The sequence below is a fragment of the Calonectris borealis genome, chromosome 1, assembly GCF_964195595.1.
Source record: "Calonectris borealis chromosome 1, bCalBor7.hap1.2, whole genome shotgun sequence".
NCBI classification, from domain to species: Eukaryota; Metazoa; Chordata; class Aves; order Procellariiformes; family Procellariidae; genus Calonectris; species Calonectris borealis.
The window spans coordinates 13,775,549-13,800,481 of record NC_134312.1 but is presented as its reverse complement, the minus strand read 5'-3'; the positions used below and the strand labels follow the sequence as shown (position 1 = coordinate 13,800,481).

The 24,933-nt window shown below is 36.4% G+C and overlaps 1 protein-coding gene across 4 annotated transcripts in view; it reads left to right on the top strand.

Annotated features, from left to right (window-relative positions):
- Nucleotides 1–24,933, top strand: part of PTPN12 (protein tyrosine phosphatase non-receptor type 12) — an 82,959-nt gene that overhangs the window by 35,982 nt on the left and 22,044 nt on the right. For all 4 annotated transcript variants that reach the window (XR_012672811.1, XR_012672810.1, XM_075144601.1 and 1 more), the window contains 10 exons: nt 380–456; nt 1,508–1,603; nt 2,588–2,626; nt 3,406–3,477; nt 7,821–7,880; nt 11,291–11,433; nt 12,897–12,963; nt 13,569–13,646; nt 13,746–13,844; nt 24,043–24,128. Coding sequence is in view for 2 of the 4 variants with exons in the window: in XM_075144601.1 (XP_075000702.1) it covers nt 380–456; nt 1,508–1,603; nt 2,588–2,626; nt 3,406–3,477; nt 7,821–7,880; nt 11,291–11,433; nt 12,897–12,963; nt 13,569–13,646; nt 13,746–13,844; nt 24,043–24,128 (817 nt within the window). In the remaining 2 variants the exon portion in view is untranslated. The remainder of the gene's footprint in view (nt 1–379; nt 457–1,507; nt 1,604–2,587; nt 2,627–3,405; nt 3,478–7,820; nt 7,881–11,290; nt 11,434–12,896; nt 12,964–13,568; nt 13,647–13,745; nt 13,845–24,042; nt 24,129–24,933) is intronic.

The window sequence follows — 24,933 nt, the reverse complement described above, 5'->3', positions numbered from 1 at the left end:
CACAGTAGCGTGCCTTTAATTCTGACCATCATGATCTGTGTTAATCTTGCGTAACTACAATTTTGATTACTTCTGATCAATTGAATTTTGCCTCTTAGTAATGAATCACTCTTGGAATTCCAGTAGGTGGTACTCTGTAAACTTGAGCATCAGAAGCACGCAGCAAGTAGGAGCTACTCTGCTTATCCCTACCTGAGTTGATTTACCCATAAATTAAATTGACTGACTTGCTTGTGTGACTTATCTTTGGGAAACATTCTTTAATGCTTAATTTCTTCTATACATATTATATGTACTATATATATTATGTTTACTGTTATATATTGGTTTACATGTGTTGTAATTATTGTTTAAAAAAAAAAAAAAATTCTTCTTTTAGTTGATCATAGTCGGGTTAAACTGACCTTAAAAACTCCCCCACAAGATTCTGACTACATCAATGCAAACTTCATTAAGGTATGTATTACTGTCGTAAAAGTTCTTAAATTTTTTTTAAGCTATTATTTCATATCAGTGCAGTTTTAATATGATAGTCTGAGATAAGAATTTAAAACTGTGAGGGAAGATTTTCTTTTAGTATGGCTTGAATAAATTTGCAAACATGATGCCATTTATAAAGCAATTTTTTAAAAGTTTTAATATTGCTTTAAGTGTAAGTATAATATAAAATACTTCATTTTAAAGTCGCAGGCAACCAAATTGGAACTTCATACTGTAGGGAAATTCAGTTACAAATTTTTTTTAACACTTGATACTGTTAAAAATACCAGATTTTAAGAGGGGCTGTTTTTAGGGATAATAAATGAGGCATTTGACAAATTGTGTATGTTAATATGCACTTCTTGGTACACATGACCCAAGTGTGGCAATGGAATTATGTCTAACAGCCTTATAGAGAAGCCAGAATTTGGCTAAAAACCTATTACACTTTTGTTTCAAAGTGTGAATATCTTGGGTTTTCTTTGTAGCGTTATTCTGATACTGCTTCTAGATAATAATGCTTATGCAGAAACAGGTGTTCCTATAAATCTCACTTCTTGAATGTTTAGCTTGAAAAGCTGAATGTAAATGTCTTCAAGCTTTATATAAAAAGAAATTTTAAAATTTTGGATTTTTGAAACGTGGTATTACTGGGAGGGGGGAACTTGAATTTGTTCAAGGGGATGCTTTCTGGCAGAAAGACTTTCAAATTTTCATCATTAAATGTTTGAGTAATAAAGAAAATGCAGACTTACAGGGAATCCTCAGAATCTGAACATACAGAAACTTAATATGTTCTGTTACAGTCTCTGGCTGCACAGTAGCTTTTATAATCTTGGGCCCCCTTGAAATCACCAGCAAAATTCCCACTAATGTAAATGGGACTCCTATTTCATATTCACCCTTCCTGTTGAATCAAAAAAAAAAAAGATATTCTAATTTTACATGATTATAACCTGAAGCCTTTTTTATTCAGTGCAGATAAATTTTCTTTATAAACATTAATGGTTCGTTTGTGCAATCCTAGGGAGTACATGGGCCAAAAGCATATGTTGCTACCCAGGGACCATTAGCAAATACAGTAATAGACTTCTGGAGGATGATATGGGAATACAATGTGGCTGTAAGTATCTACTTAAAAACCAAAACTGGGTATTATCTTATTTCATGGCACAGTGATTGTGTGTCTTTTGCCTGAGCTGGCTATTCTTAAAAACGTTGACAGTGATTTAGTCCATTTACTTCTCAAATCTTGTTTTTGTAGTTTAAATAGAATTCTATATATCATCAATATTATTTATTCAATTTAATAATGTTAAATTCAAAGTAATAATTTTATGGAATAAACATGAAATCATGCATGTTTATGAATAGGTTGGTGCTTGGTTACATTTGTCTTGTAGGAGACCTTACAACTCTGACTTAATGTAGACTGACAAAATCAGATGCAGAAGCAGCATGTGAAACAAAAAAATAAAAGCCTACCTTTCTATTTATGCTAATTTTGGGTTACTTATTGGTTTATATATACTACATCTGTTTAAACAGCTATTGTCAGGAGTTAACTTTTAAGTACTGATAAAATTGGGTATGTTCAACAAATTATTTCTGAAATTACTTTTTTGTTTTATCAGACACTTAAATCATGGTTACTTATTTTAACAGCTTATCTGTTGGTGCATTCTTGTTTTTTAAATAGGTTTTTGCACCTATTTTAAGCAGTCTGTGTCATTTTAAGCAAATATAGCTGTGTTTTTTCCAGTCAGCAAATGGTTCTATATTTTTATGATTAAGTTTAGACTTTATAGTCAGACTGAGTAAATAAATAAATAAGGTATTTTAACAGGATTACAGTGAATTCAAATTAAGTAGCCTTAAAATGTTGTATTAGTGTTGTAGATTATTTTGTGCAGGATAAAACTTGGGTACTATTTTAGAATTAAAAGAGCATGTATCTGCAGGTAGGAAAATAGTATTAATTAGTTTCTTCAGTAGTAACCAATTAAGGACTAGAGGTATCTGCCAAGATAGAAGCAAGCAGTAAAGTGTTGGTGAATTTACTTGATCTAAAACCAGCTAACTTCAAGCATCTTTTTTTCTTTTTCAGATAATTGTAATGGCCTGTCGAGAATTTGAAATGGGAAGGGTATGTATACTAAATCCAAAACTAAATAAACATTACCCGTGCAGGGCAATATGCCAATACCAGTGAAGCTTCATATGCCAAATCCATGACTGTAAAAAAAATCTGCCAGAAGGAATGAGAATGTCTATTCTTATATTTGTATGCATGGAAAATAGTGAATGCAACTGCTTTTCTTTGCTCTGTTTATAGGGTTGGATTATTATTTAGGAGTCATCTCAGTGAAATATACATATTTGTATACAGGACTGTACCAATGGTCTGTTTCTGGTCATGTCACTATTGATCTTTGTGGGATGTAGGCCAACTATCAAAATCCTGAGTCCTTCAGAATTTCCTGTCAATTGATACAGGCTGCAAAAACAATGTATCTTTTAAATCTCTCTGCTATATTCTTATGACCTGAGAAGGAAAAAAAAATGTGGTCCAGAATTGTGAACTCCAAACTTTCACAAAAACTAAATTAGCTCTCCTTGCTTCCTTTTGTATGATGCATGCTTGTGCATATGTAGGCGGTCATGAAGTTCACATCCTAATTTACAAGGCTGTATTTATTGGTCATCTGGGTTTTAGCTTTTGTTTTTCTTTTGGTATCCGAAAGAAAAGATATTTTACTATCTTAAAAGAAGTCCAGCAAGGCACCAGTAGGCAGATGTTAAAGCAAAACACCGAATAAGAGAGAGAATAAGGCATTCGATATTATAATTTTGTCTGCTCTGCTTCTGTTAATCATCATCTTTCAGTACTACACATGAATTAAATTAGGATTCTTTGCTTAACAGAAAAAATGTGAACGTTACTGGCCTCTGTATGGAGAAGCAGCTGTAACTTTTGGACCATTTCGTGTTTCTTGTGTAAGTATAAAGCTTTATAAATTAATTTTGAAGGATTAAATGCTTTTGTAACTTAAAATAACTGTTCAACGAACAGTTTGTATTACCAAACAAATGCTTTTTTAATTGTTCGGTACCAAATGTTACACAAAGACTCTCAAAGGAACGCAGTGGAAAATAATGTGTGTATCTAAGCTGTGTGGTTTTTTTGAATCATCCATGATTTTTTTCTTTTTTGTTTTTTTTAAAGTAGGGAACCTGTGTGCCTTGATCTTGTATCTTTTTATGTATCAGTTCTTTCACTTCAGATGATGTAGTTTTGAATGTCTGTACCATATTCAAGAAATCAAATAATATTCATGCATTTGTTTCTCTCTGTTATGACTTGTGCATTCTGGATATGCATGAGAAATGGAAGTAACACTGGAATACGTTATTTTCTTTAAGTTACATAAAATTAATTAGCATAAATAAAGAAAATGGAAACTAAACTCCTAATTTTTTAAAGTTTCTGTTGGTAACGGATACAGGTTTATTTGAAAATACTTCCTTTGCTTCTATTGTTGCTTTTAAAATCAAAACAAAAACGAGTAGCAGATCACCACAAGGTCTGAATCTTTTCCAGGAGAATTCCCGGGGGCTAACTGTCAAGTAAGCTATGATTCCAGAAAGATGGAAGAAACCTGAACATTTCCATTGCATTTGTGTCAGTGTTACCAGGAGCTCTGATCTCTGAGCATAACTACTAAAGCCATTTCCAGTTTTGATACTTGCTCATAAATGGTAGGATTTCTGGCAGATTAATAGGCAGGAAGAGGGACTGTAGATATCTCCTATATCAAGCACAGTAGGGAATTGAAAGTTATCATCCTTTTGGCACCTGTCATCTCAGCATCACACAAGAGTATACCCCAGTGGGTTTTTGCAGTCATCTTTCCTCAATACAGGAAGCTGGATAGTAAAAGAAGCCATGGTGCAATTACCATTTCACAAAAGGGGATCACTTACATAGCAGAAATTCACTTCATTAATTGTGAGGTTTTCAGGGTATGGGTGAGGATACGGCGTATGGGAGCATAGCCACCAAAATCAATATGATCACTATTCCTTAGGTATGGGATAGTATCTGGTGGCCTTTGTACACACCTATTCATGTATCTTTATTCCTTCCTGCTTTAAACACATTTGTGGCCTGTTGTCCAGTTTCTAGGTTTTGGAGTCGTGATCGTGTAGCCTTCACTTCTAGATGATGCCAAGGGCCATCCAGCTATCACATTGTGTTCAATGACAGCCTAATTACTTAAGGGAAGAGAATAGAAGATAAGCCGCATATAGGATGATCCTTCTCCTTGTACTTGTTGTCAGCTTCTAGCGATGGACTAGCAGGACTTCCTTAATTGGGTGTTGCCCCGGGATTATCAATATCTTTATAATGCAGTGAATGATGAATTTGACAAATGTTTTTGGTTTGGGGTTTGTTTTTTGTCACTTACTCTTTCTGACATTCATATCATTGTGTTGTTCAAAGAAATCACTTTCTCATGTCTTTTTTTTTAATCTTAGAATCATAGAATCATAGAATAGAATCATAGAATAGTTTGGGTTGGAAGTGACGTATAAAGGCCATCTAGTCCAACCCCCCTGCCTTGCACAAGGACATCTTCAACCAGATCAGGTTGCTCAGAGCCCTGTCCAACCTGACCTGGAATGTTTCTAGGGATGGGGCATCTACCACCTCTCTGGGCAACCTGTGCCAGTGTTTCACCACCCTCATCATAAAAAATTTCTTCCTTACATCTAGTCTAAATCTACCCTCTTTGAGTTTAAAACCATTCCCCCTTGTCCTGTCGCAACAGGCCCTGCTAAAAAGTTTGTTCCTATCTTTCTTATAAGCCCTCTTTAAGTATTGAAAGGCTGCAATAAGGTCTCCCCGAAGCCTTCTCTTCTCCAGGCTGAATAACCCCAACCCTCTCAGCCTTTCCTCATAGGAGAGGTGTTCCACCCCCCTGATCATTTTTGTGGCCCTCCTCTGGACCCGCTCCAACAGGTCCATGTCTGTCTTGTGCTGAGGGCTCCAGAGCTGGACGCAGTACTGCAGGTGGGGTCTCACCCGAGCAGAGTAGAGGGGCACAATCACCTCCCTTGATCTGCTAGCCACGCTTCTTTTCATGCATCCCAGGATGCATCTGGGCTGCGAGCGCACATTCCCGGCTCATGTCCAGCTTTTTGTCCATGGTGCCCCCAAGTCCTTCTCGGCAGGGCTGCTCTCAATCCCTTCATCCCCCAGTCTGTATTGATACCAGGGGTTGCCCTGACCCAGGTGTAGGGCCTTCCACTTGGCCTTGTTGAACCTCATGAGGTTTACACGGGTCCATTTCTCAAGCTTGTCCAGGTCCCTCTGGATGGCATCCCATCCCTCAGGCATGTCAACCGCACCACTCAGCTTGGTGTCATCTGCAAACTTGCTGAGGGTGCACTCAGCCCCACGGTCCATGTCACTGATGAAGGTATTAAACAGTACCAGTTCCAATATGGACCCCTGAGGGACACCACTCGTCACTGACCTCCATCTGCACATTGAGCTGTTGACCACTACCCTCTGGGTGCATCCATCCAACCAGTTCCTCACCCACTGGACAGTCCACCTATCAAATCCATATCTCTCCAGTTTAGAGAGAAGGATGTTGTGGGGGACCATGCCAAAGGCCTTGCAGAGGTCCAGATAGGCGACATCGGTAGCCCTTCCCATGTCCACTGATGTCCTTCCCATGTCCACTCCATCATAGAAAGCCACTAGGTTGGTCAGGCAGGAGTTGCCTTTGGTGAAGCCATGCTTGCTGTCTCGAATCACCTCCCTGTTCTCCATGTGCCTTAGCGTAGCTTCCAGGAGGATCTGTTCCATGATCTTCCCAGGCACAGAGGTGAGACTGACTGGCCTGTAGTTCCCCGGGTCTTCCTTTTTTTCCCTTTTTAAAAATGGGGGTTATGTTTCCCCTTTTCCAGTCAGCAGGAACTTCACCGAACTGCCATGACTTCTCAAATATGATGGATACTAGCTTAGCAACTTACCACCTGCTAGTTTAATCAGGTTTTATTATTTTCTACTAGTTACTATTTGGATATGAATGAAACCTGGCATTGAGGTGTTGAGTATAACCGTTGTCAGTATAAATGATCTTACTGTGAACTTTTTACACTGAAGTTCATGACTGGCTTTAGCTGTTCACTTATTCTAAACCAGTGGAATTGATCCATTCGAAATTGATCTCAAAACTGTTTTTTTTTCTTCTCCTTAACTCAAATTTTCATGTGTTTGGATGGGAATTGCTGCTGTTTTCTAGCTTTAAGGTGTTCAGAAAGAGCTAGCCTGCCAGTTTATCAAGCTATTCTTAATCTTACTTTGAAATAGTCTGCTAAGAATTAGGTACACTCGAAGTTCATCTTGTCAGGAAAGCATATACTTACAAATTTTAGTCTATAAATATTCTGAGTAGCCTTTTCCTACCGTAAATCGATTTAAAAATTGGCTTGTGGGTTTGGGTTTTTGTGGGTTTTTCATTTTTCTGTCCTGTACATAGTGGGTGATGGTCACATACCTGGCAAGTATTTGTGAAAAGGGATTGTGTGTACATTGTAATTGACTTCTCAGTTACAGCTGAGAATGTATTACCTTTGGGTACAATGGTGTATTGGAACACATTAAAGCTCCTAAATTCACTGAGGAAAGCTGTAATGCTGAACTTTTAAAGGCATCTTTAAATTGTGATATTACTGATATTTTAAGTACAGGAATATTGTTTGGTGTCTACCTTGATGTTCCAAAGGCAGATTTGAAAATTCTGGGAGCGTAGAAGCTATGCTTTTTGGCCTCAAGCAAGATAATTACAATGATCCATTCAGATGCACCCTTAATTGAAAATAATAGGTGGGGAAAAAATGAAAGGAGATGTCACAGGATAAAATGATAAAAGGCTGAACTTTATACAGCAGAAGCATTGTGGAAGGGTGGCTGTGGGAGGCAATCTGTAAATTAAATAAATGTATGGAGAAATAAAGCAAAAGTAGTACTTTGAAGTACTTTTACAAGGCTTATTGATGGTTTCAAGAGCAGGCTAGACACTCACTGTTTTGAAACTCACATTTTAAGTAAAAGTAACATCTTCCACAGATGTCTTGTGTAGCAAGCTAAGTTGCTGCTGTTTTAAAATCAATGTTTTGATTGCCCATCTTTTAGCGAAATTGTAGATACAAAACCAGTAAATTCAAAAAAAGACTCCTGAGTTTAAAGTTTGGGTTTTTAGTTATATCCCGTATGCTGCATATTGATCTTTTTCTCCAATTCATTACTATTTTCTCATGTTTAGGAAGCTGAGCAAGCAAGAACAGATTACTTCATTAGAACATTATTACTTGAATTTCAAAATGTAAGTATACAGTCACTTCTGGTTTCAACTTTAATGGTTGCTCAAAGGTCTCTAAAATAATACAATGGAGGAAACTCATGAAAATATCTTCACTTTTTTAGTTGCTGACTCTGTATGTATGTAAATCAACTAGTTTAGAAGTGATGTTAAAAGCTTAGTATATAATAAGAGTAGTGAAACTCTTTACTTGTCTTTTATGTATGTTCTTGGTTAGCCAAAGGTGTGTGATGGTCTTCAATAGCATGTGTTAACAACTAGAAAGCTTCTGTCACTCTAGGAGAATTTCACTGTTTACTCCAACTGAAAATATGATGACAAACTGAATCAAACTTGTCAAAAAATCCTGTTTCCTCTAGTTGGCTTCTTTTTGGGTCAAGTATGTGTACTTGCTACAATTTGCCCTATACTTTCATTTATTGTCAAGAGGGTTTTACGATGTTAAAAGATATTTCTGATGCCCGTTCATATACTTGTATTGCCAAATAAAAATAAAGCAAGAATGACAACAGCTTAGTGATTCCGCGCCCACCCCCCCCAAGTTTCTCACTCTAGCTTGTAAAAAGTTACTCTTCTTGGAATTGAAATAAATATGAAAAATATGAAATGTTCTTGATTAAATTGAGTTGCTTTGTCTTTTTGCTTGGAGAACTTCTGCATGGGGGAATTGTATGTAATATATTCAAGGGTCAAGATAAAAATGTACTTTTAAAAGTGAGCTGAAGACTTTGGAATCCTTGAAGATTTGATATCCTAGTGTTTAAGATGTAGAATTGGCTTACCAGACAAGTATTCTGGTAAACCAATTCATTTACACTATTTGTTAAGTTGGCAACTGTAAATGGTTACAATTAGTCTCTTTATGGAAGAAATTGAGTTTATTCATCTTAGTGAAAACTTGTGACACAAACTATTGTAAAACATGAGACCTATTTCATAAACTGAGTACGTTATGTTAATTGTGTCCTATTTTCAGTGAAATAAAAGCACTTGCATTCTCATATAAGTGTTAAGAATGAATGATTTAAGTCTTTCTTGGAAACTTATGCTTAAGTGTCAGATTTGAGGTGACTTTATTTTTCTGAAAAGCAACTGTCAGTAAATAAAAATAAGTGTAGAGCTGTCCTGCAAAAACATGAAGGTTGACAGTCTATTTTACAGAATACCTGTCATTTTAATTGGCATCCTGTATTAAGAAATTATTTATTACAGGTTAGTCTCACTTATGGTTATGTTTTCTTTAGCAGTGCTTTGTTCCATTATCACAACAGTTATGAAAACTGTTTAATCATGAGGGGGGTAATTTTTGTCTGCAGTAGCTTGCTAGGTGCTTGCAGTGGGATGCATGAATTTAATCAGTTCGTTGCTATTAGTGTGTCCTCAATGCTCATACCTGACCATGCTATGAAACTTTTTAGATAGCGGAAATGAACTGCATGGTAACTGTGGAGGTTGCAACATTTTTTGAAATGGTGCACTTAAAAACAGAACTGAAAAGATATCAAAAACCCCAAAGCAGAACCTACATTACTTCTAATAACTGAATATCATGAGGACTGGTTACTTCAGAAACTGTGGCTGATTTACATTTTGCTTGCATATAGTATACATGCAAATCATATTTAGGTACTTGACTTCCCTGAGTTCTGTTCCAGTTATTTTTTATAGGATGCCTGTGTACTACACAAAAACTAAATAGTAAGAAAAAGCTACAGTTTGCGCTATGCTTTTAATCTTAGCAAAGAGCCCAAAGTTTACGTTCCTTTAAGGAGTAATGCAACTGAAAGGATTACAAGATATGTTGATATTCAACCTACGCAGCAGATAGAATGATTTTTCTTCAGACTTACTTAGCAAATTTGTTTCAGGATTTGTGTAAGTGCACATTTTGGTAATGAATTACAGGCTTTTCATCTTACTTTGAAGAATTCTAAGTGTAGCCTTGAATTGGGGAGGAAAATATGTATTTGTGGTATAAAGTAATATCCTTTTAAGTTCACTTTCTGGTTTTCCAGAATAATGAAAAGTTTTTTTCACTTCTGTAAAATTTTCAATGGAGTATCATACAAAATACTATGCAAAAGAATTTAAAATTCATATAAATATACAAAGTTATTCTAGTTTCTAGGAGGAAAACCAGTTTGACTGAAACTTGAAGATTATTTTAAGCTAAAACACCAGGTTCTTTCTCAAAAAGCGGCAGTAAAAAAAGGACTATGAAGGTTCCTTTTAATTTTTAATTTCCATATAAAAAGCATAAATTCAGATTTTTTTTTTTCTTCTGACAGTTCTGCTAATGTGGAAAATCACTGGTTTTGTCTTTTTAAATGTAATGAAGTGAAAGTTCTTGGTGGACCTTAATAGGCAGCTATAACTTTTCCTTCTCCTTACTGATGACATTGGTTTTAATTAATCAGTTGGATTTTTAAAGTTTTTTTTCTTAGGCTGGATTTTCTCCTGTTTTTACTAGCTACAGTGCTTCTGGCAAAAGTAAAGCATCAAAAATAGTTGGTTCAATTGGAATATATAAATTTCCATGCTCAAGAGGCCCACTAAGTTGCTTCTCAAATAACTAAACAGAAGGTAGCATAAGTCTTGAAACTTGTAACCTGTAATGTTGATCAAAAAATTCATATGCCTCTCTGGTACATTACTTTGAGGGTATTCTAGAATCCAGAGGTGTGACAACAGCATGGAAAGGTGCAATAGAACTAGCTATACTGCGGATGGTTTGGATAATGATGAGAAAGAGGATTTGGCCTTTCAGGGATTCGGGTAGCTGAGTAACTAGGCTGTTCTAAAGCCTGCTTCTTACCTCGTTTTTAGTACTATTGTAACATGAGCTAACTGGAATAAAAGTGTACCTACTGTTGCTGCAAGTGTAATCCATATTTAGATATGGCCTGAATTATTTCTCTCATTTTCTTAATTTCCTTCTGCATGCATGCGCGCGCACATGCACGCACACACTTTATTTTGTAATGTGACAAAACAACAACACTCCCCCCGCTTTTTTTCCAGTGTAAGTTACTGGAGTATGATTGGAAAAGAAGCTTTCATGGTGGTCTTTCCCTTTCTTTCTCCCTTTCAAAGTTTAAGACTGTAAGGACAGAGAATCTTTTAACACAGTGCAATGTTGTGGGTCCTTTAACCCGTATATTATAGAGAGGGGCTTCTGTGAACTGTCCCATAGTGCTTTCTCCTATGTATTAGCAGCACTCAAAATACTACTTCAGAATTTCCGTTTTGTTTTTCTAAGCGGTATAAGCTGTAGGTTTTTTTTAATACAGTAAATGGCTTTGCTTGTCCACGCTTAATCATGCAAAAAGTGAAGGTTCATAGAACTAATTACTTCATACAAATTAATCAAATACGTGTTATCATTAACACCTTTCTCCCTCTCTCTCCCTTAGGAGACTCGTAGTGTCTATCAATTTCATTATGTTAACTGGCCTGACCATGATGTCCCTTCATCTTTTGATTCTATTCTGGACATGATCAGCTTGATGAGAGAATACCAGGAACATGAAGATGTACCAATTTGCATACACTGCAGGTATCAAATATATTTATTTTTTAAGTTTAGATACATTTTAATTTTTTTGAAGTCTAGACTTTTGGGATGAGATGCACAAGTTTGATTCTAAATCAGAATTTATTTATTTATTTTAGTTTTCTAAAAAGGAATATTTTCTCATGTTAAAACTTGGCTCAAAATCATACAGTCTTCGTTGTCTTAAAACTCATGCTACAGTGAAATTTTGCTTCTATTACAGTTTAAGACAGAATATCAATCAGAAAAGGATTTTCTTTGAAAGGGAAACTGTTTTGTGGTTCTTAAGACGTTTAAATTAGGACAAAATAGACTTTGAAGATCATTGCAAATCAGATTTCAGTGTTGGAGTGAAGGCTTCATTCTCAATAGGAGAGACTACGTAGCAGGTGCATCACTACTTAAGAACTCTCCTGTCTGTCTTCTAATATTACAAAAAAGATCTCTAATCAGCAGGCTGTAGTTTCTGGTTGGTAGGTCTTTGCTTCTGAGTGGTAGTTTAATCTTTGACCTGAAATTTGGCTAATAGAAAGACTGTTGAAACTAAACTGCCATGAAAATGTTTTGGTGAATTGAGAGTTTCTGGCAATTTCTTTTTAAAGTTCTTGCCTATGATATTTCATACTTTTTAAAGCAACAAAAGTTAATGTATTATATGTCAGAAAAACTGAATTCAGATTCATAAGCCAGGAAATGTTAAATTGTTGTTAAGCTCATCTTTAGAGCTTGATTATTCTCTTAAAGTGTATAGAAATCTACTGTCTTTAACTGCATTGTTTTTTAACTTGTCACTCTAAGTAATTGAGGTCTAAAACCATAAAAAACTTACTTAGCACTGAAATCCATTTCACTTTGTCCTGTTTCTCTTGAATGTCAATACAATTGTGAAGATTGGTTCTTTACAACAGTATAATTATAATGTAATAAATATGCATGTATTATAACTCTTTATGTGTAAAATTGAGAAATTTATACTATTAGGAAGAATAAATGTGATAGTTCACTGTAATTTTTTATAACTTTCAGATTTAAGGTTTTTAGATAAAAAGCCGAAAATTCAGATATGATACTAAGAAAAATGTGCAAAGTCTTTAAATGTTCTGCCATTTAACATATCTATCATTAAACTTTGGACAAATTCCCTACCGTTGAAGCAGTGCTAACTAGGAATAGTGTGATGAAAGAGGCAATAAAAATGTCAGCATTGAAGCATCTTTCATGATTGCAGTTCCAATTCACTATGGAAAACTTGCATTAAAAACTTCAATGCTCCATTTTGCATTTTGCACTGCTAATTTTTTTATTTTTAAGACACTATAGTGTCAGATTGAGTGAGCTAAAAATGATAGTTGAGGGATTTTGATATTTTTTTTTTTTTTCACATGGACTCTGGAAATATAAAGCTTATAGTGTGTTTTTAATCAATTAAAATAATTTCTAACACACCTAACTGTTTATGTTCATAGCGCAGGGTGTGGAAGAACAGGAGCCATCTGTGCCATAGATTATACATGGAATTTGCTTAAAGCTGGGGTAAGGAATCTTAAAAGAAGAAATTTTGTGGCATTCCGTCATGTCATAACAGTGATTGATTGAGCTCCCAACTGTTCCAAAATAGTGAAATGTTTAAGACATTCCAGAACTCTTTTGAGAGGTTGGATGTTTAGTTTCACTGCATTCATGCTTTAGTATGAACTTACTCTCCTTTGACAGCAAGTTTTTATCTTAAAGTCACTGTAAAAATCTAAAATTTTTTTTCAATATATTTTAATGTAAAGTGATTTTGAATTCAACTTTTTCAATGTCTCTGTTTAATCTTGCAGCTCCTAAAGCCTGATATTTCAAATATACAGGGATAACTTCATTCTGGGGTTTTTGGGTTGTGAAGCATCATTAATGTTGCAGTGTCATATTAATGCTTTTGTTGGATGTCTTATTTTCAGAATACTTGAAATGCTCTCATCTGGTCTAAATCAAATGTTTAAAACCTGTTCTGGAGAGGAATTGCTTTTTGAAAAAAGATAACAGATTGGCTTTACCTACAAAAGTTAAACATACTTTTGGATGTCTAACAGCTTTTGTATTGCTGTTCTGACAAACAGTTATATCAGTGTAATTGACTTCCTTCTATGTTTCAGAAAATACCTGAAGAGTTCAATGTATTTAATTTAATACAGGAAATGAGGACACAAAGGCATTCTGCAGTGCAGACAAAGGTATAGTTTGTTTTAAAATAAATCTTTATCATGTGATAATATACCATCATTCTTTGTAAAGGTCTCATGCACTAATTTTTATCTGGTAACCTACTATAGGAGCAGTATGAACTTGTCCATCGAGCCATAGCACAACTGTTTGAAAAGCAACTGCAAAAATACGAAAGTTGTGCAGACTGGAAGATTGCAGATGGAGTGGTATGTGTCTTTCCCATATAAGTTTCAATCAGTTGTACCTGTTAGCTTCTGATCAAGGTTTTCCTGTAAAGTCTAGTTTTTAAAGTTAAGAGTTCAATGGTGTTCAGGTATGTACAGAACTTGTTTGGACTACAAGTGGTTTTTGCTGAGTAGGGATAGCTAGCCTGTACTCAACTTACACTGAGGATTTGGTTGTAAAAGTTGGGTCAGATAATTAGAGGAATATTTACTACGTATACCAAGTGCAATAGAAAGAATTCTAGTATGGATGAAATGCAGGACTCCAACTCAATATTTAAATTGCGAAATGTGCCCTTACCTTGGTGAGGTGGTAGTAGTTGACAGCTTATCTGTTGCTTTGTTTGGCATTACTTACCCCAATACTGATACATTGGCAGTAAATGAAATTTGGCTAAGCCTGACCTTCTGCAAATGACTTGTTAAACAGTATGATAAAGAGCAAGTTAAAAATAAAACTCCAGCCCACATATACATATATAAAAAAGTAAATAAATACACATATGTGTACGTGCATATAGATGAATTATATCTGATCTATGTTTAGGTTAAACTCTTGAAAGGGAAAAACTTCACTGAAGTTTTCTTTTCTTCCTTCCCCCCAATGTGGTGTTGGGCCCAATTTTAAACCAGTAGATAAGCATTGATCTGACTGTTCAACTGAGACTTGCATATTACATGCTGTTGTGTACTATCTTGGTTTTGGCCTAACACAGACTTGATGTAGTTGAGCAGGACTCGCAATAAATGATCTTACTAAGTTCTCGTATTGTGTTGAAGTACTGTTTGCACTGGAACAGATTGGGGGAAAGAAAAATAACCTAAAAATACCTTTGTCAGGAAGCTTCATACTCTACCCTTTTAACAAAGGGGAAAAAAAAAAACTTGGAAAAATAATATTCTTCATTGGTAATCATGGTATTTGAAGGTCTTTCTGTCTTTCTCTCCTTCCGCTTTAAATTTTAAGTTCTAGTTTTTTTTCCTATTTTTGTGTTCAGGTATGTTTTCTTGGCTACTACTGGGCACTATGTGAAAAATGGTTTTTTGGATCAATATACTCTTTCTCTTCCCCCCAGCCCAGAACTGCGCACCACCCTTTATCCTTGGACTGTGTTTTGTTTATTCAGTAATTTTATCTGTCCACTCAGTACCTAATTGGTGTAGGCTCTATAGCTCTCTAGAGGGAGTATTAGTAGTATCTTCAGGACCCTTTGAAGTATCTGGAAGCAATTTTAAATCTGCCTTTATTAATAAGCATCCCTTTAATTTTAGGGGTTTAACTGTTCTATACTGTGCTTTCTATGAAGTCTAAAATGTGTTTCATTCTTGGAAAAAAGGCATATACCCTTCTGTTAACTCCTAAGAATTTATATCAGTTCATGCAATAGTTCTGAGGTCTTTAGTCATGACAAGAAACCTGACGGACTAAATGCAATACGGATTGGGCAGACTGTTTTAATTTGTTATAGGTTTGATATTCAGCCTAGCTGGTCTATGAATTTTCATTTTATTTCTGAGGAACGAGCATGATAGGGTTTGGAATGTGCAGATTTATTAGATTTGTACAGAAGTGATTTCTAATTACTTGAGTTTTGGTCATAAAATAATAAGCAGATCAGTCTACTGTATCTTCTGGTTATTTGACTTTGATCTTACCTGTGTCTGCACTCTTACGTAGAATCAAAAATGTCTCTTATTATTTACACGTATTCCAGAACATCTGAATAAGGAGGTGTCACAGTATGCTGATACTATGTCTGTAACAAAGGCAAGTGCTGTCTGTAGCACATGTTATGAGATTTGAGTTACTGAGTAATAAAACAAGAGCAAATAGATTATGGATAGGTAATGTGCATTGGGGTGAGACAGGGAGATATCCCAACTCTGAATATGTAGTGATGGAATGTGAGTTTTGAGTTTTGCTTGGATATGATCTTGGTTATAATCAATAACTTGTAAAGGAAATGGAGTTTTAGCAATTACTTGGAAACTAATAGAGCAGAGAAATTAATGTCATTGTGTGGATGCCTTGCAACTTGAATACTGTCTGCAGGTCTGGTCCGCTTATCTCAAAAGCGTATTACAGAATTCAAGCACTAAAAATTTGGAGAAGGATCAAAAGTGTCAGAAGGCTCCATCTAAAGAACAACCAGATTGAGCTGGAAAAGAAATGGCTGAAGTTACATATGACAGAGGCTAAGTAACAGTGAAAAGCTGATTTCTATTAACCTTTTCTAAAGGGTATCAATGAGACCTGGCAGACTTAATATAAAAGGAGACAGTTCTTCATGCAGCATGAAACTGCAGAGCTCCTTGCAGCTGAAAGCCTGTAGCTTTGAGGTGAATATCTCATCACCTTGGAATCTTCTTCCATGAATTTGCCCAACCTCTGACCTATGAAATTCCAGAGTTGCAAACTGTTGGAGAACATCCTAGGGAAGGATCCCTGCATGCCTGCTCTGTCCTTACTCTTCCCTGTGAGTTTCTTTTTGGTCACTGCTGGAAACAGGGCAAAATGAATCTTTCAGTCTGACTAGGTACAGCCTTTTTTGCGTTAGGAAATGATGCTTCTTCATATTGTAGCTTGAACATTTCTGCAGGAGGGTTGAGGAAAAAAGTCTCAGAGGTAAAGAGTTCCTGTATCTAAAAATTTGCTGCTTAAGAACAGATTTGCTACTATTCATTTGTTAGTTAGGAAATTTGCCTTCAGGGTTTTAACTGGTGTAGACTTAGCTTCTGTTTTGGTTTTATAAGGTAGTCTTCTACCTCACATACCTGTAGCTTTAACCTGATTCTCAAAGCTTTGAGGCTCACTTCAGACAGTGTTTTTGCTATTCTGAAAAAGCTCCCTTTTTTCCTCCCAGGGTATTGTGTACCATCGGTTGTATATAACATCTGGTTTTCCCCAGAAATGTTCTAGTTAGCTTTTTAACTAAGATACATCCCAGAGTGTTTGTTTGTTTTTTAAAAGGAAACAAACTGTGATGCAGAAAGCTTTCAAATACATTATATTTAATAAAGTTAATACTCTAAGGTTCCTTCCCAGATCTCACTCTGCCTGCAGGTGCTACAGGAACTGTGGAATCATGTACATGTGAAGGGTCATTAATTGTGTGCTTCTCGCCATCATTGGTTTTGTTAGTACTGCTGTGAAAATAATACACTTGGTTTTGTGTTTGGAAGCTTTCAAACATATGTGAGCTGATTAGTCTTGATCATCTGGTAAGTTATCCGTCAGATTTGTATCAGTAGAATATTTTGTGAGTTACTTGAGAGGCATCTCCATGATCTGAAGTGAACCATGGTTGTCCTGGAAAGTCCAAATCAGATGGAATTCTGTCAAGTTGGATGTTCTGTACGTAGAAAAAGGAAAGTTGATTAAAAGACAAACAACGAAAAGTTTACTCTCTCTTTAAAAATATTTCGTATTGAATTCTGTCTCTTGATGGTAACAAACATGTTACAGTACTGCAAGTCTTTATTTTACCCTTATCCACTAATAGAAGCTTGTATTAATAAACACTTTCTCCAAAATATGGCATTGCTAGTACTCTCAAGTATCTCTTGCATTTCTTCCTGTAAAAGTGACAGAATTCTATCGCTGCAGTTGATTGCACTTTTAGAAGCTGTGGAGGAATCAGCTGCTATAAGAAGAATGTTGATATTCAAAACGTTAGTGGTTTGGAAACTCTAAGTGAAAAGACCTTGCTGTTCAAATTCTCTTTGCTGTTTTGCAGCTTGGGAAGAGATTTTTGGCCATTGTAGCATTCTAAAAAATCATGTATGTCTGCAGAGGCATTTATCTTGTTGCCTATGCTTGGAAAGTTTTATTTAATCTGAATCATTTGAGTGTATCATTTCAGTCTGAAGTATTTCTCTTTTTATCTACTGATGCTCTGTGGTTCTCATGCTGCTTTATGATAAGGGCAAAAGGAATGCCTCAATTCCTTTTAAGGGAAACCATGAGATTACTTCTGGAAGACTCTTTGCAATAAATTTGCTAGTACTTTACCAGTACAGAAAGCTTCTGAATGACATTAAATGTTTCCACTGTGAGTTCCAAAAGAAAATTATGCATTGCAATTCTTGGGCAAAAGGTTTTGAATTGTAGGCAATGCCTGTGAAATCTCAGTCTAAAACTGTAATCCTGTATTTGCTCAAAGTTAGTGACAGCTCTGTTTAGTGATTCAGCCATTGGAGGAAGTAGGTGGGGAAAAGACCCACCCTTGGGAGATGATAGCACAATTTAGGTCACCGTAGCAAGTTGAATTCAGACACTGCATCTGCCATGAGAATTTCTTGTTCCTCTGCATTACCACAGGAACATGAGTTACTCTGTATTATTGTAGACTAGATGTAATCTGCACTTCTAAGTATTTGACTTTATGGTCTTTTCATTTGTTAATGTAGTCTTTCATAGATAGATATACACATACACATATATATACATATAAAAAATTTAACAGAATATCTAGAAATTCCTAACTATGTGCGCTTTTGCTTGATCTGAGTAGCTGCTCCCTCAAATCAACGAGGACATTGGAACACTTGAACACTTGTTTAGCAATCAATGCATACAGAGGCAAAGGTTGGGGAAAGCTCATACTCTTTTGTTTACCCACGTATTGTTAACGCTTCTGTTTTCTTATAGTGAGACGCCTGCTGCAATAGGATAGGTATCTTCTGTAAGAAAGCAGGGCGCTGCACTGGACACTTATTTAATTGACTGAATTGCACATTTGTGAATCCATTTTTTTTTTTAAATTTCTATATAATTACCCTTGTGAATTACATATGTTGTCCTGGTTTTTCTAAGCTGATACTTTTTAAAATCGTATTCTGCCCAAGGATGCAACATCTGTCTAGAGAAGCAAGAGAGTTTTGACCAATGCCAATAAGCTGTGATTAGGAAGGCTGGAAGACTTTTTCTTAATACTGCCATCTGCTGTTCTCAACGGATGCGGTCATCCCAGTGAGATACCCTATATTCACTTTTACAGTTGAGCTTCCTCTGTTCTGCTCCATGCTGGTTTCCCAGTTCACTTATTTTGATATATGACAGAAGGGGAAATCTGTGAGTTGGTATCACTCAAGGGTGCTCAAAATACTGGTTGTTCACTATCTCTTGTGACACAGAACTGAGAACGAGTAACAGACTTGCTCTGAGAGTTCAGCAAGCAGTATTTCTTCCGTTAAAAACAAGAAGAGATCCAGTAGTAACTGAGCACGATTACTTAAAAATGCTGCAGCAGCATAAAGTTGATATGAGCACTGCTTTCTTTCCTGTATGGGTTAGTGCATTTGGTTACTGCCTTAAACTTTTATCATCTTCAACCTTTGAAGTGAGAATCTTTAACTTACTGGGGAATGAGTTGTTTAAAAGTAAACGAAGCCTTCACAGAAACATCAGTCTGTTGAGCTAATTAAGGAAAGCAGTGAAGTACCTCTTTTTTGGTGATAATAATTCCTGTAACATTCTTGCTCCTGATTTAATGTGACTAGAACAGATTGAACTGATCCTGATTTTAACCTGATGCAGAAGTGAAAGCTTTTGAACACATATCTGCCTAAAGCCTTCTCAGTGTATGAAGTTGGGGTAACCACTGACTTCTTTTCTGGGGTTGAATTTAAAAGTACCATTTTGTGTGTGTGTTTTTTGTTGGGTTTTTTTTTTTTTTTGAGTAATTGTTTTTGTAAACTCTCTGTGGTTGTCTATGTGCCTCAGACATTTGAGTTTGTACACATTTTTGCAAGATATATCCATACGTTTTATTACTAATAGCAAAAATGGCAGTGCCTCTTCAGCTACTTCTGCCTGTCTCAACTAAAACAGCTTCTTACTGTGTACATAGAGTTTAAAAAAACTTTGACATGTGTTAGCTTCTTTAATAGGCTTTTTCTTCCGCATATCTCAGGAAACATTCTGTTCACAAACACTTCACTTTACAAACATAGAAGGACAGGCATGCAGCTGCTGGTTTGTTTTCTGGACAAGTTAGTCTACCACAGCCAACAGGCACACCCTTTCTCTTGCCAGTACCTTTTAGAAAACTGAATGCATAAATAAGAAATCTGTTCCTCAGAACTTCTGTGCTGGTGGAACTGAACTGGAATACTTTTCTGATCTGTTGTAGGATGGAGAAGTTGGTGGTAAGGGGAGTCTCACTCTTTCTAGTATGAAACTTGGATGTGCTGTGGTGCTGAAACAAGGCGAACAGCCCGCTCTGTTCTCACGGTGCGGTTGCATTAGTTTCTAACTCTAGTGGCTAGTACTTATGATGAAGGGAGCACTTTTTAGTACAATATCGATGCGTTTAGTGCTGTCCATATTAATGACTACATATGGGAGAGATTCAGAGTTTACTTTGCACAACTCAGGGAAGCAGGGAAGAGTATGACACAACCATTGAGCAGGAAACTGAATTGCTGCTGTTGGATACTGTGAGTCTCAGCATCTTTGGCACCAATTTTCAGAATGGTACTCTGCCTGAATGAGGGCAATAAAATTCATTTTCATGTACCTTAAGGGCAAAACGGTCTGTACAGTCACCCATTACTTGATGTCAAAAAGCTGGAAATTGCTTTTCTGCGTATTTGAGAGGAAGCTGGTAGAGGGGTTGGACGTCCATGTCCCATGGTAATGTTTCATTCCATCAATGACTAGAAAAAAAAATGTTGGGTTTTTTTTTTAATTAGCATGTCTGCCGTAGTTTGCAGCTAGATTTTAAAAGTTCTTTGAGCCCTTAATGTTTTTCAGTAAGTCATGGACAACTGACAAAGGACTTAAAAGGATTTGTTCCTAGATAAGATAACGAGGTCCTGCATTCAGTTTACGAATCCAGCATAGCATTCATACTTTTTTTTTAGTATCTCATTAGCCATTTTTGTCATTCTACTTTTTTGGACAGTGACTTTTTGGACACTATGTCTTGATGACAGTACTTTTGCTGAGAATGATTGTTAAGGTAGTGCTGATGCAGTAAATCTCGAAGGTGTTTGACTTGCAACCAATGTTGTTTATTAAGAAGCTAGAATGATGCAAACCCCAGTACTTTAAATGTATTAAAACCTAGTTCACAGTACACTTCACTTTGAGAGCCAACCAATGGATAATAATCCTAGTTCAGTAAGGTACAACATGATCAGTTGACCTAATATGGCTATTAGTTTTTTATGCATTACCCCAGGAAAATCAAAAATCATTATTAATAGAAGTAACAGAGACTTAAAGGAACATTGTATTGTGACATAAATACAAAAACAAACCTGGGCTATTTGGCAAGTTGAGCAAGAGTGTGCCTTAATATTGCAAAATGTAAAGGCTCGGATCTGGAAACAAAAAGGGGCAGAATTTGATTTGGAAAGGAGGCTTCACATGTTGCCTACATGTCTAAGCTCCAAGTGTAGTTAGTGGGGCCAATTGATCTGTTAGTTTCATCCCCAGCTTTCTGGCTGGTCGCTGACTGGTGGATGAAAAGCTGGACGTGAGCTGGCAATGTGCACTTGCCACCCAGAAGGCCAACTATATCCTGGGCTGCATCAAAAGAAGCGTGGCCAGCAGGTCGAGGGAGGTGATTCTGCCCCTCTGCTCTGCTCTGGTGAGACCCCACCTGCAGTCCTGCGTCCAGTTCTGGGGCCCTCAGCTCAAGACAGACATGGACCTGTTGGAGCGGGTCCAGAGGAGGGCCACAAAAATGATTGGGGGGGTGGAACGCCTCTCCTATGAGGAAAGGCTGCGGGAGTTGGGGTTGTTCAGCCTGGAGAAGAGAAGGCTCTGGGGAGACGTTATTGCAGCCTTTCAGTACTGAAAGGGGGCTTGTAAGAAAGATGGCGGCAAACTTTTTAGTAGGACCTGTTGCGACAGGACAAGGGGAAATGGTTTTAAACTAAAAGAGGGTAGATTTAGACTAGATAGAAGGAAGACTTTTTTTTACAATGAGGGTGGTGAAACACTGGCACAGGTTGCCGAGAGAGGTGGTAGATGCCCCATCCCTAGAAACATTCCAGGTCAGGTTGGACAGGGCTCTGAGCAACCTGATCTGGTTGAAGGTGTCCCTGCTCATTGGACTAGATGACCTTTAAAGGTCCCTTCCAACCCAAACTATTCTATGATTCTATGAAAACCAACCAACTTTGGTTGGCTGCAACGGGAGCTTCAGTTGTGGTCATCCAAATATAAGCGGCTTTTATCTGAATCTCGCTCTGAAAAAAACTTGATAGTTACAGCCAGTGGTCAGCAGGACAAAGAACTCCCTGTGCAATTTGTCTGAAAGGGCTAACACAAGCCTTTGATACAGGAACAGTAGGGTATTTCTGCTGGAGTACTTCTGGAATATTGTACTGGACAGCTAGTTAATGGGGGAGGTTAGTGAAGAACAGGAAAAGCTGAAGGATGGAATTTGGTAATAGACTGTTCACACTAGCAGACAGTGATAGGATAACCATTATTAGTTTTAAGACTAATAATGGAAATTAAAAATATGTAACTAATGAATCTAAATTTAAATGAGGGTAGCTAGCTGTTGAGATAACTTAGTTATGATTTATCTTCCAAAACTGAAATTGCTTATCAAATTCAAATGCAACAATCACATTTGAAGCAGAAATTAACAGGGAATTCCCTTTTGTTTTGTAAGACCAGAGAAGGTCAGTCTCTGTCACCCAGTCTGAACAGGTAGGCTGGCAGATAGTAGACCCTGTTGCATGAACCTGGTATTGTGCTTTGAAATACATTACACAGATTCGGGATGTTTGTGGTTCTTTTTTAAAATTGCTTTTCAAAAGAAAACTGCAAGAAAAGCCTTCAGGTAAAATACATATTAAACACAAGATAACACTAAGGTCCTCCTTGGTTTTGTTGGATCTTTAGCTGTGGCATGTGTATGGAAATAGTATATCAGCTTTAGACTCTTGCATGTTCTATCTTTATTTTTATACATATACATTTATACATATTTGTACTGAGTCTGGCTGGGTTGGAGTTAATATTCTTCACAGCTGCTCTTGGGGTGCTGCGTTTTGGATTTGTGACCAAAACAATGCTGATGGCACACTTAGGTTCCAGCTATTTCTGAACAATGTTTGCACAGTGTCAGTGCTGCCTCCATTTCGTAGTCTGCCTTCCCAGTGAATAGACTGGGGGCGTGCGCAAGAGGTTGGGAGGGAACACAACCAGTTCAGATGACCCAAAGTAACCAAAGAGATATTCCGTAACACCATATAACATCATGTTCAGCAATAAAGAGGGAAAAGAAGGGGGGTTAGTGAGGTTAGCCTCTTTTGCTCAGGAACTGGCTGGGCTTAGGTCTACCTGTAGGGGATGGTGAGTGATTGCTTTTGCATCACTTGCTTTGTTTGTTTTCTTTCTCTCTTCTCTTGCTTCTCCTTTTCTTACTAAACAATTTTAAATTGACCCACAAGTTTTCTTGCCTTTCCTTTTCCCCCTCTGGGGGTGGGGGGAAGAAGTGAGTGAATGAGTGGCTTTGTGGTGCTTAGCTGCCTACCGGGGTTAACCCACAACAATATCTTATATGTATGTGCATATAAATGTGTACGGATACATATATTTATAAATATATACATATATAAAATATATTTCTTATTTATGGTCCTCCTAAAATGAAATCAAAATCTTCATGCTTTGCTGAGTAATTTAAACTTCATCGTACACGAATGGGAGATGATTTGAAAGTGTTTTAGAACAATGCATTAAATCTTATCCACTTGTCAATTTACAGTAGCTGCAATTCTCACTTTCTTACTGCACTGTAGATTAGTCTTATCTTCAGTGGACTGATTGTACAGGTGAAAATAATTAGACTGACTGGAAAATAAATGCTTTCAATATGAATAATTTGGAGGGCATAAGGGAGCTTGCTCACTACTAACCTGAAAGATTAACTTCTGAGAATTTTTTTCTAGTGGATTATACAATTACATGCGAAAAAAAAAATGTTTAGTCAGAAAAATTTGAAGTTGGATACACAAAATATAAAATAATATTGTGAATCTAGAGTAGAATTTAATCCATATGTAATTTTGAAAGTGATCTCTATATGATAGCCAAAAATATGTAATATTGTCATACCTTATTTTCAAGTATCATTACGATTCTTTGGACCTTACAGTATTGTGTGTATCTACTTTACAGCCATGAATGAAAACTTTTTCTTTTAATCAGGATGAAAATAATACAGAGAATGCTGTCAGTTCTTCAGATGCTGAGAAACAGGATTCTCCTCCACCAAAACCTCCACGGACCCGCAGGTAGTTAACTATGTTAATGTACTATCTTAAGCTGACAGATTGACATGCTTCATAAATAAAAAATAGAATAAAACTACTGATACTATAAAGACTTTTAAGATGCAATTTTTTCTATTTATAAATAGAAATCTACATAATGCAAATAGAAGTCGTGTGATTGGCTCTGTAAATATAAGCTTTAATATCTTTTTTTTTAATAATCAAACTGGAGTAGTGCAAGGTCAGGCCAGTAGTGGGAATTCCTATTCGTTTGATACTTTAATGGTTAGAAGTAGAAGATGAGAATTAACCCCTTCTTTCCATTACTGCATTTGGCAGGATACAAATGATGTGGTAAAGTAAGCCCATTTTTGAGGGGCTAGCAAGATGACTGATTACAAAGTAAAATGAATTTTAAATCCTAAAATATTCTAGGTTTGGTAGAGGAGGAAGTTTAAATGTGTGCGTATATATATAGAAAATATAATTGGATGTAGAAAGCCATTTGAAACTTGGTGGCTCAAAATGGGTAGCAGTGTGTGATAATATTCAATATTGCAACATCATCTTCTTGTCACAGGAATAAACGTAGTTTAAAACTGGGTATGGAAGTGTTCTACTTTGCTATCAACTAGTAATTTGGACCAGATCTGGAATACTGCATGTGATTCTAATGCCTTTTCTAATGAGGATATTGGAGAACCACCATAAATAGACCTATCGCTCTACTTCTTTAGTGGCCCCAGGGATGGTATTTGCAGTAAGATAACTTTGGAAATAATGTGTGATAACAACCATTAATGATACAGTAGGATAAGAATATGAG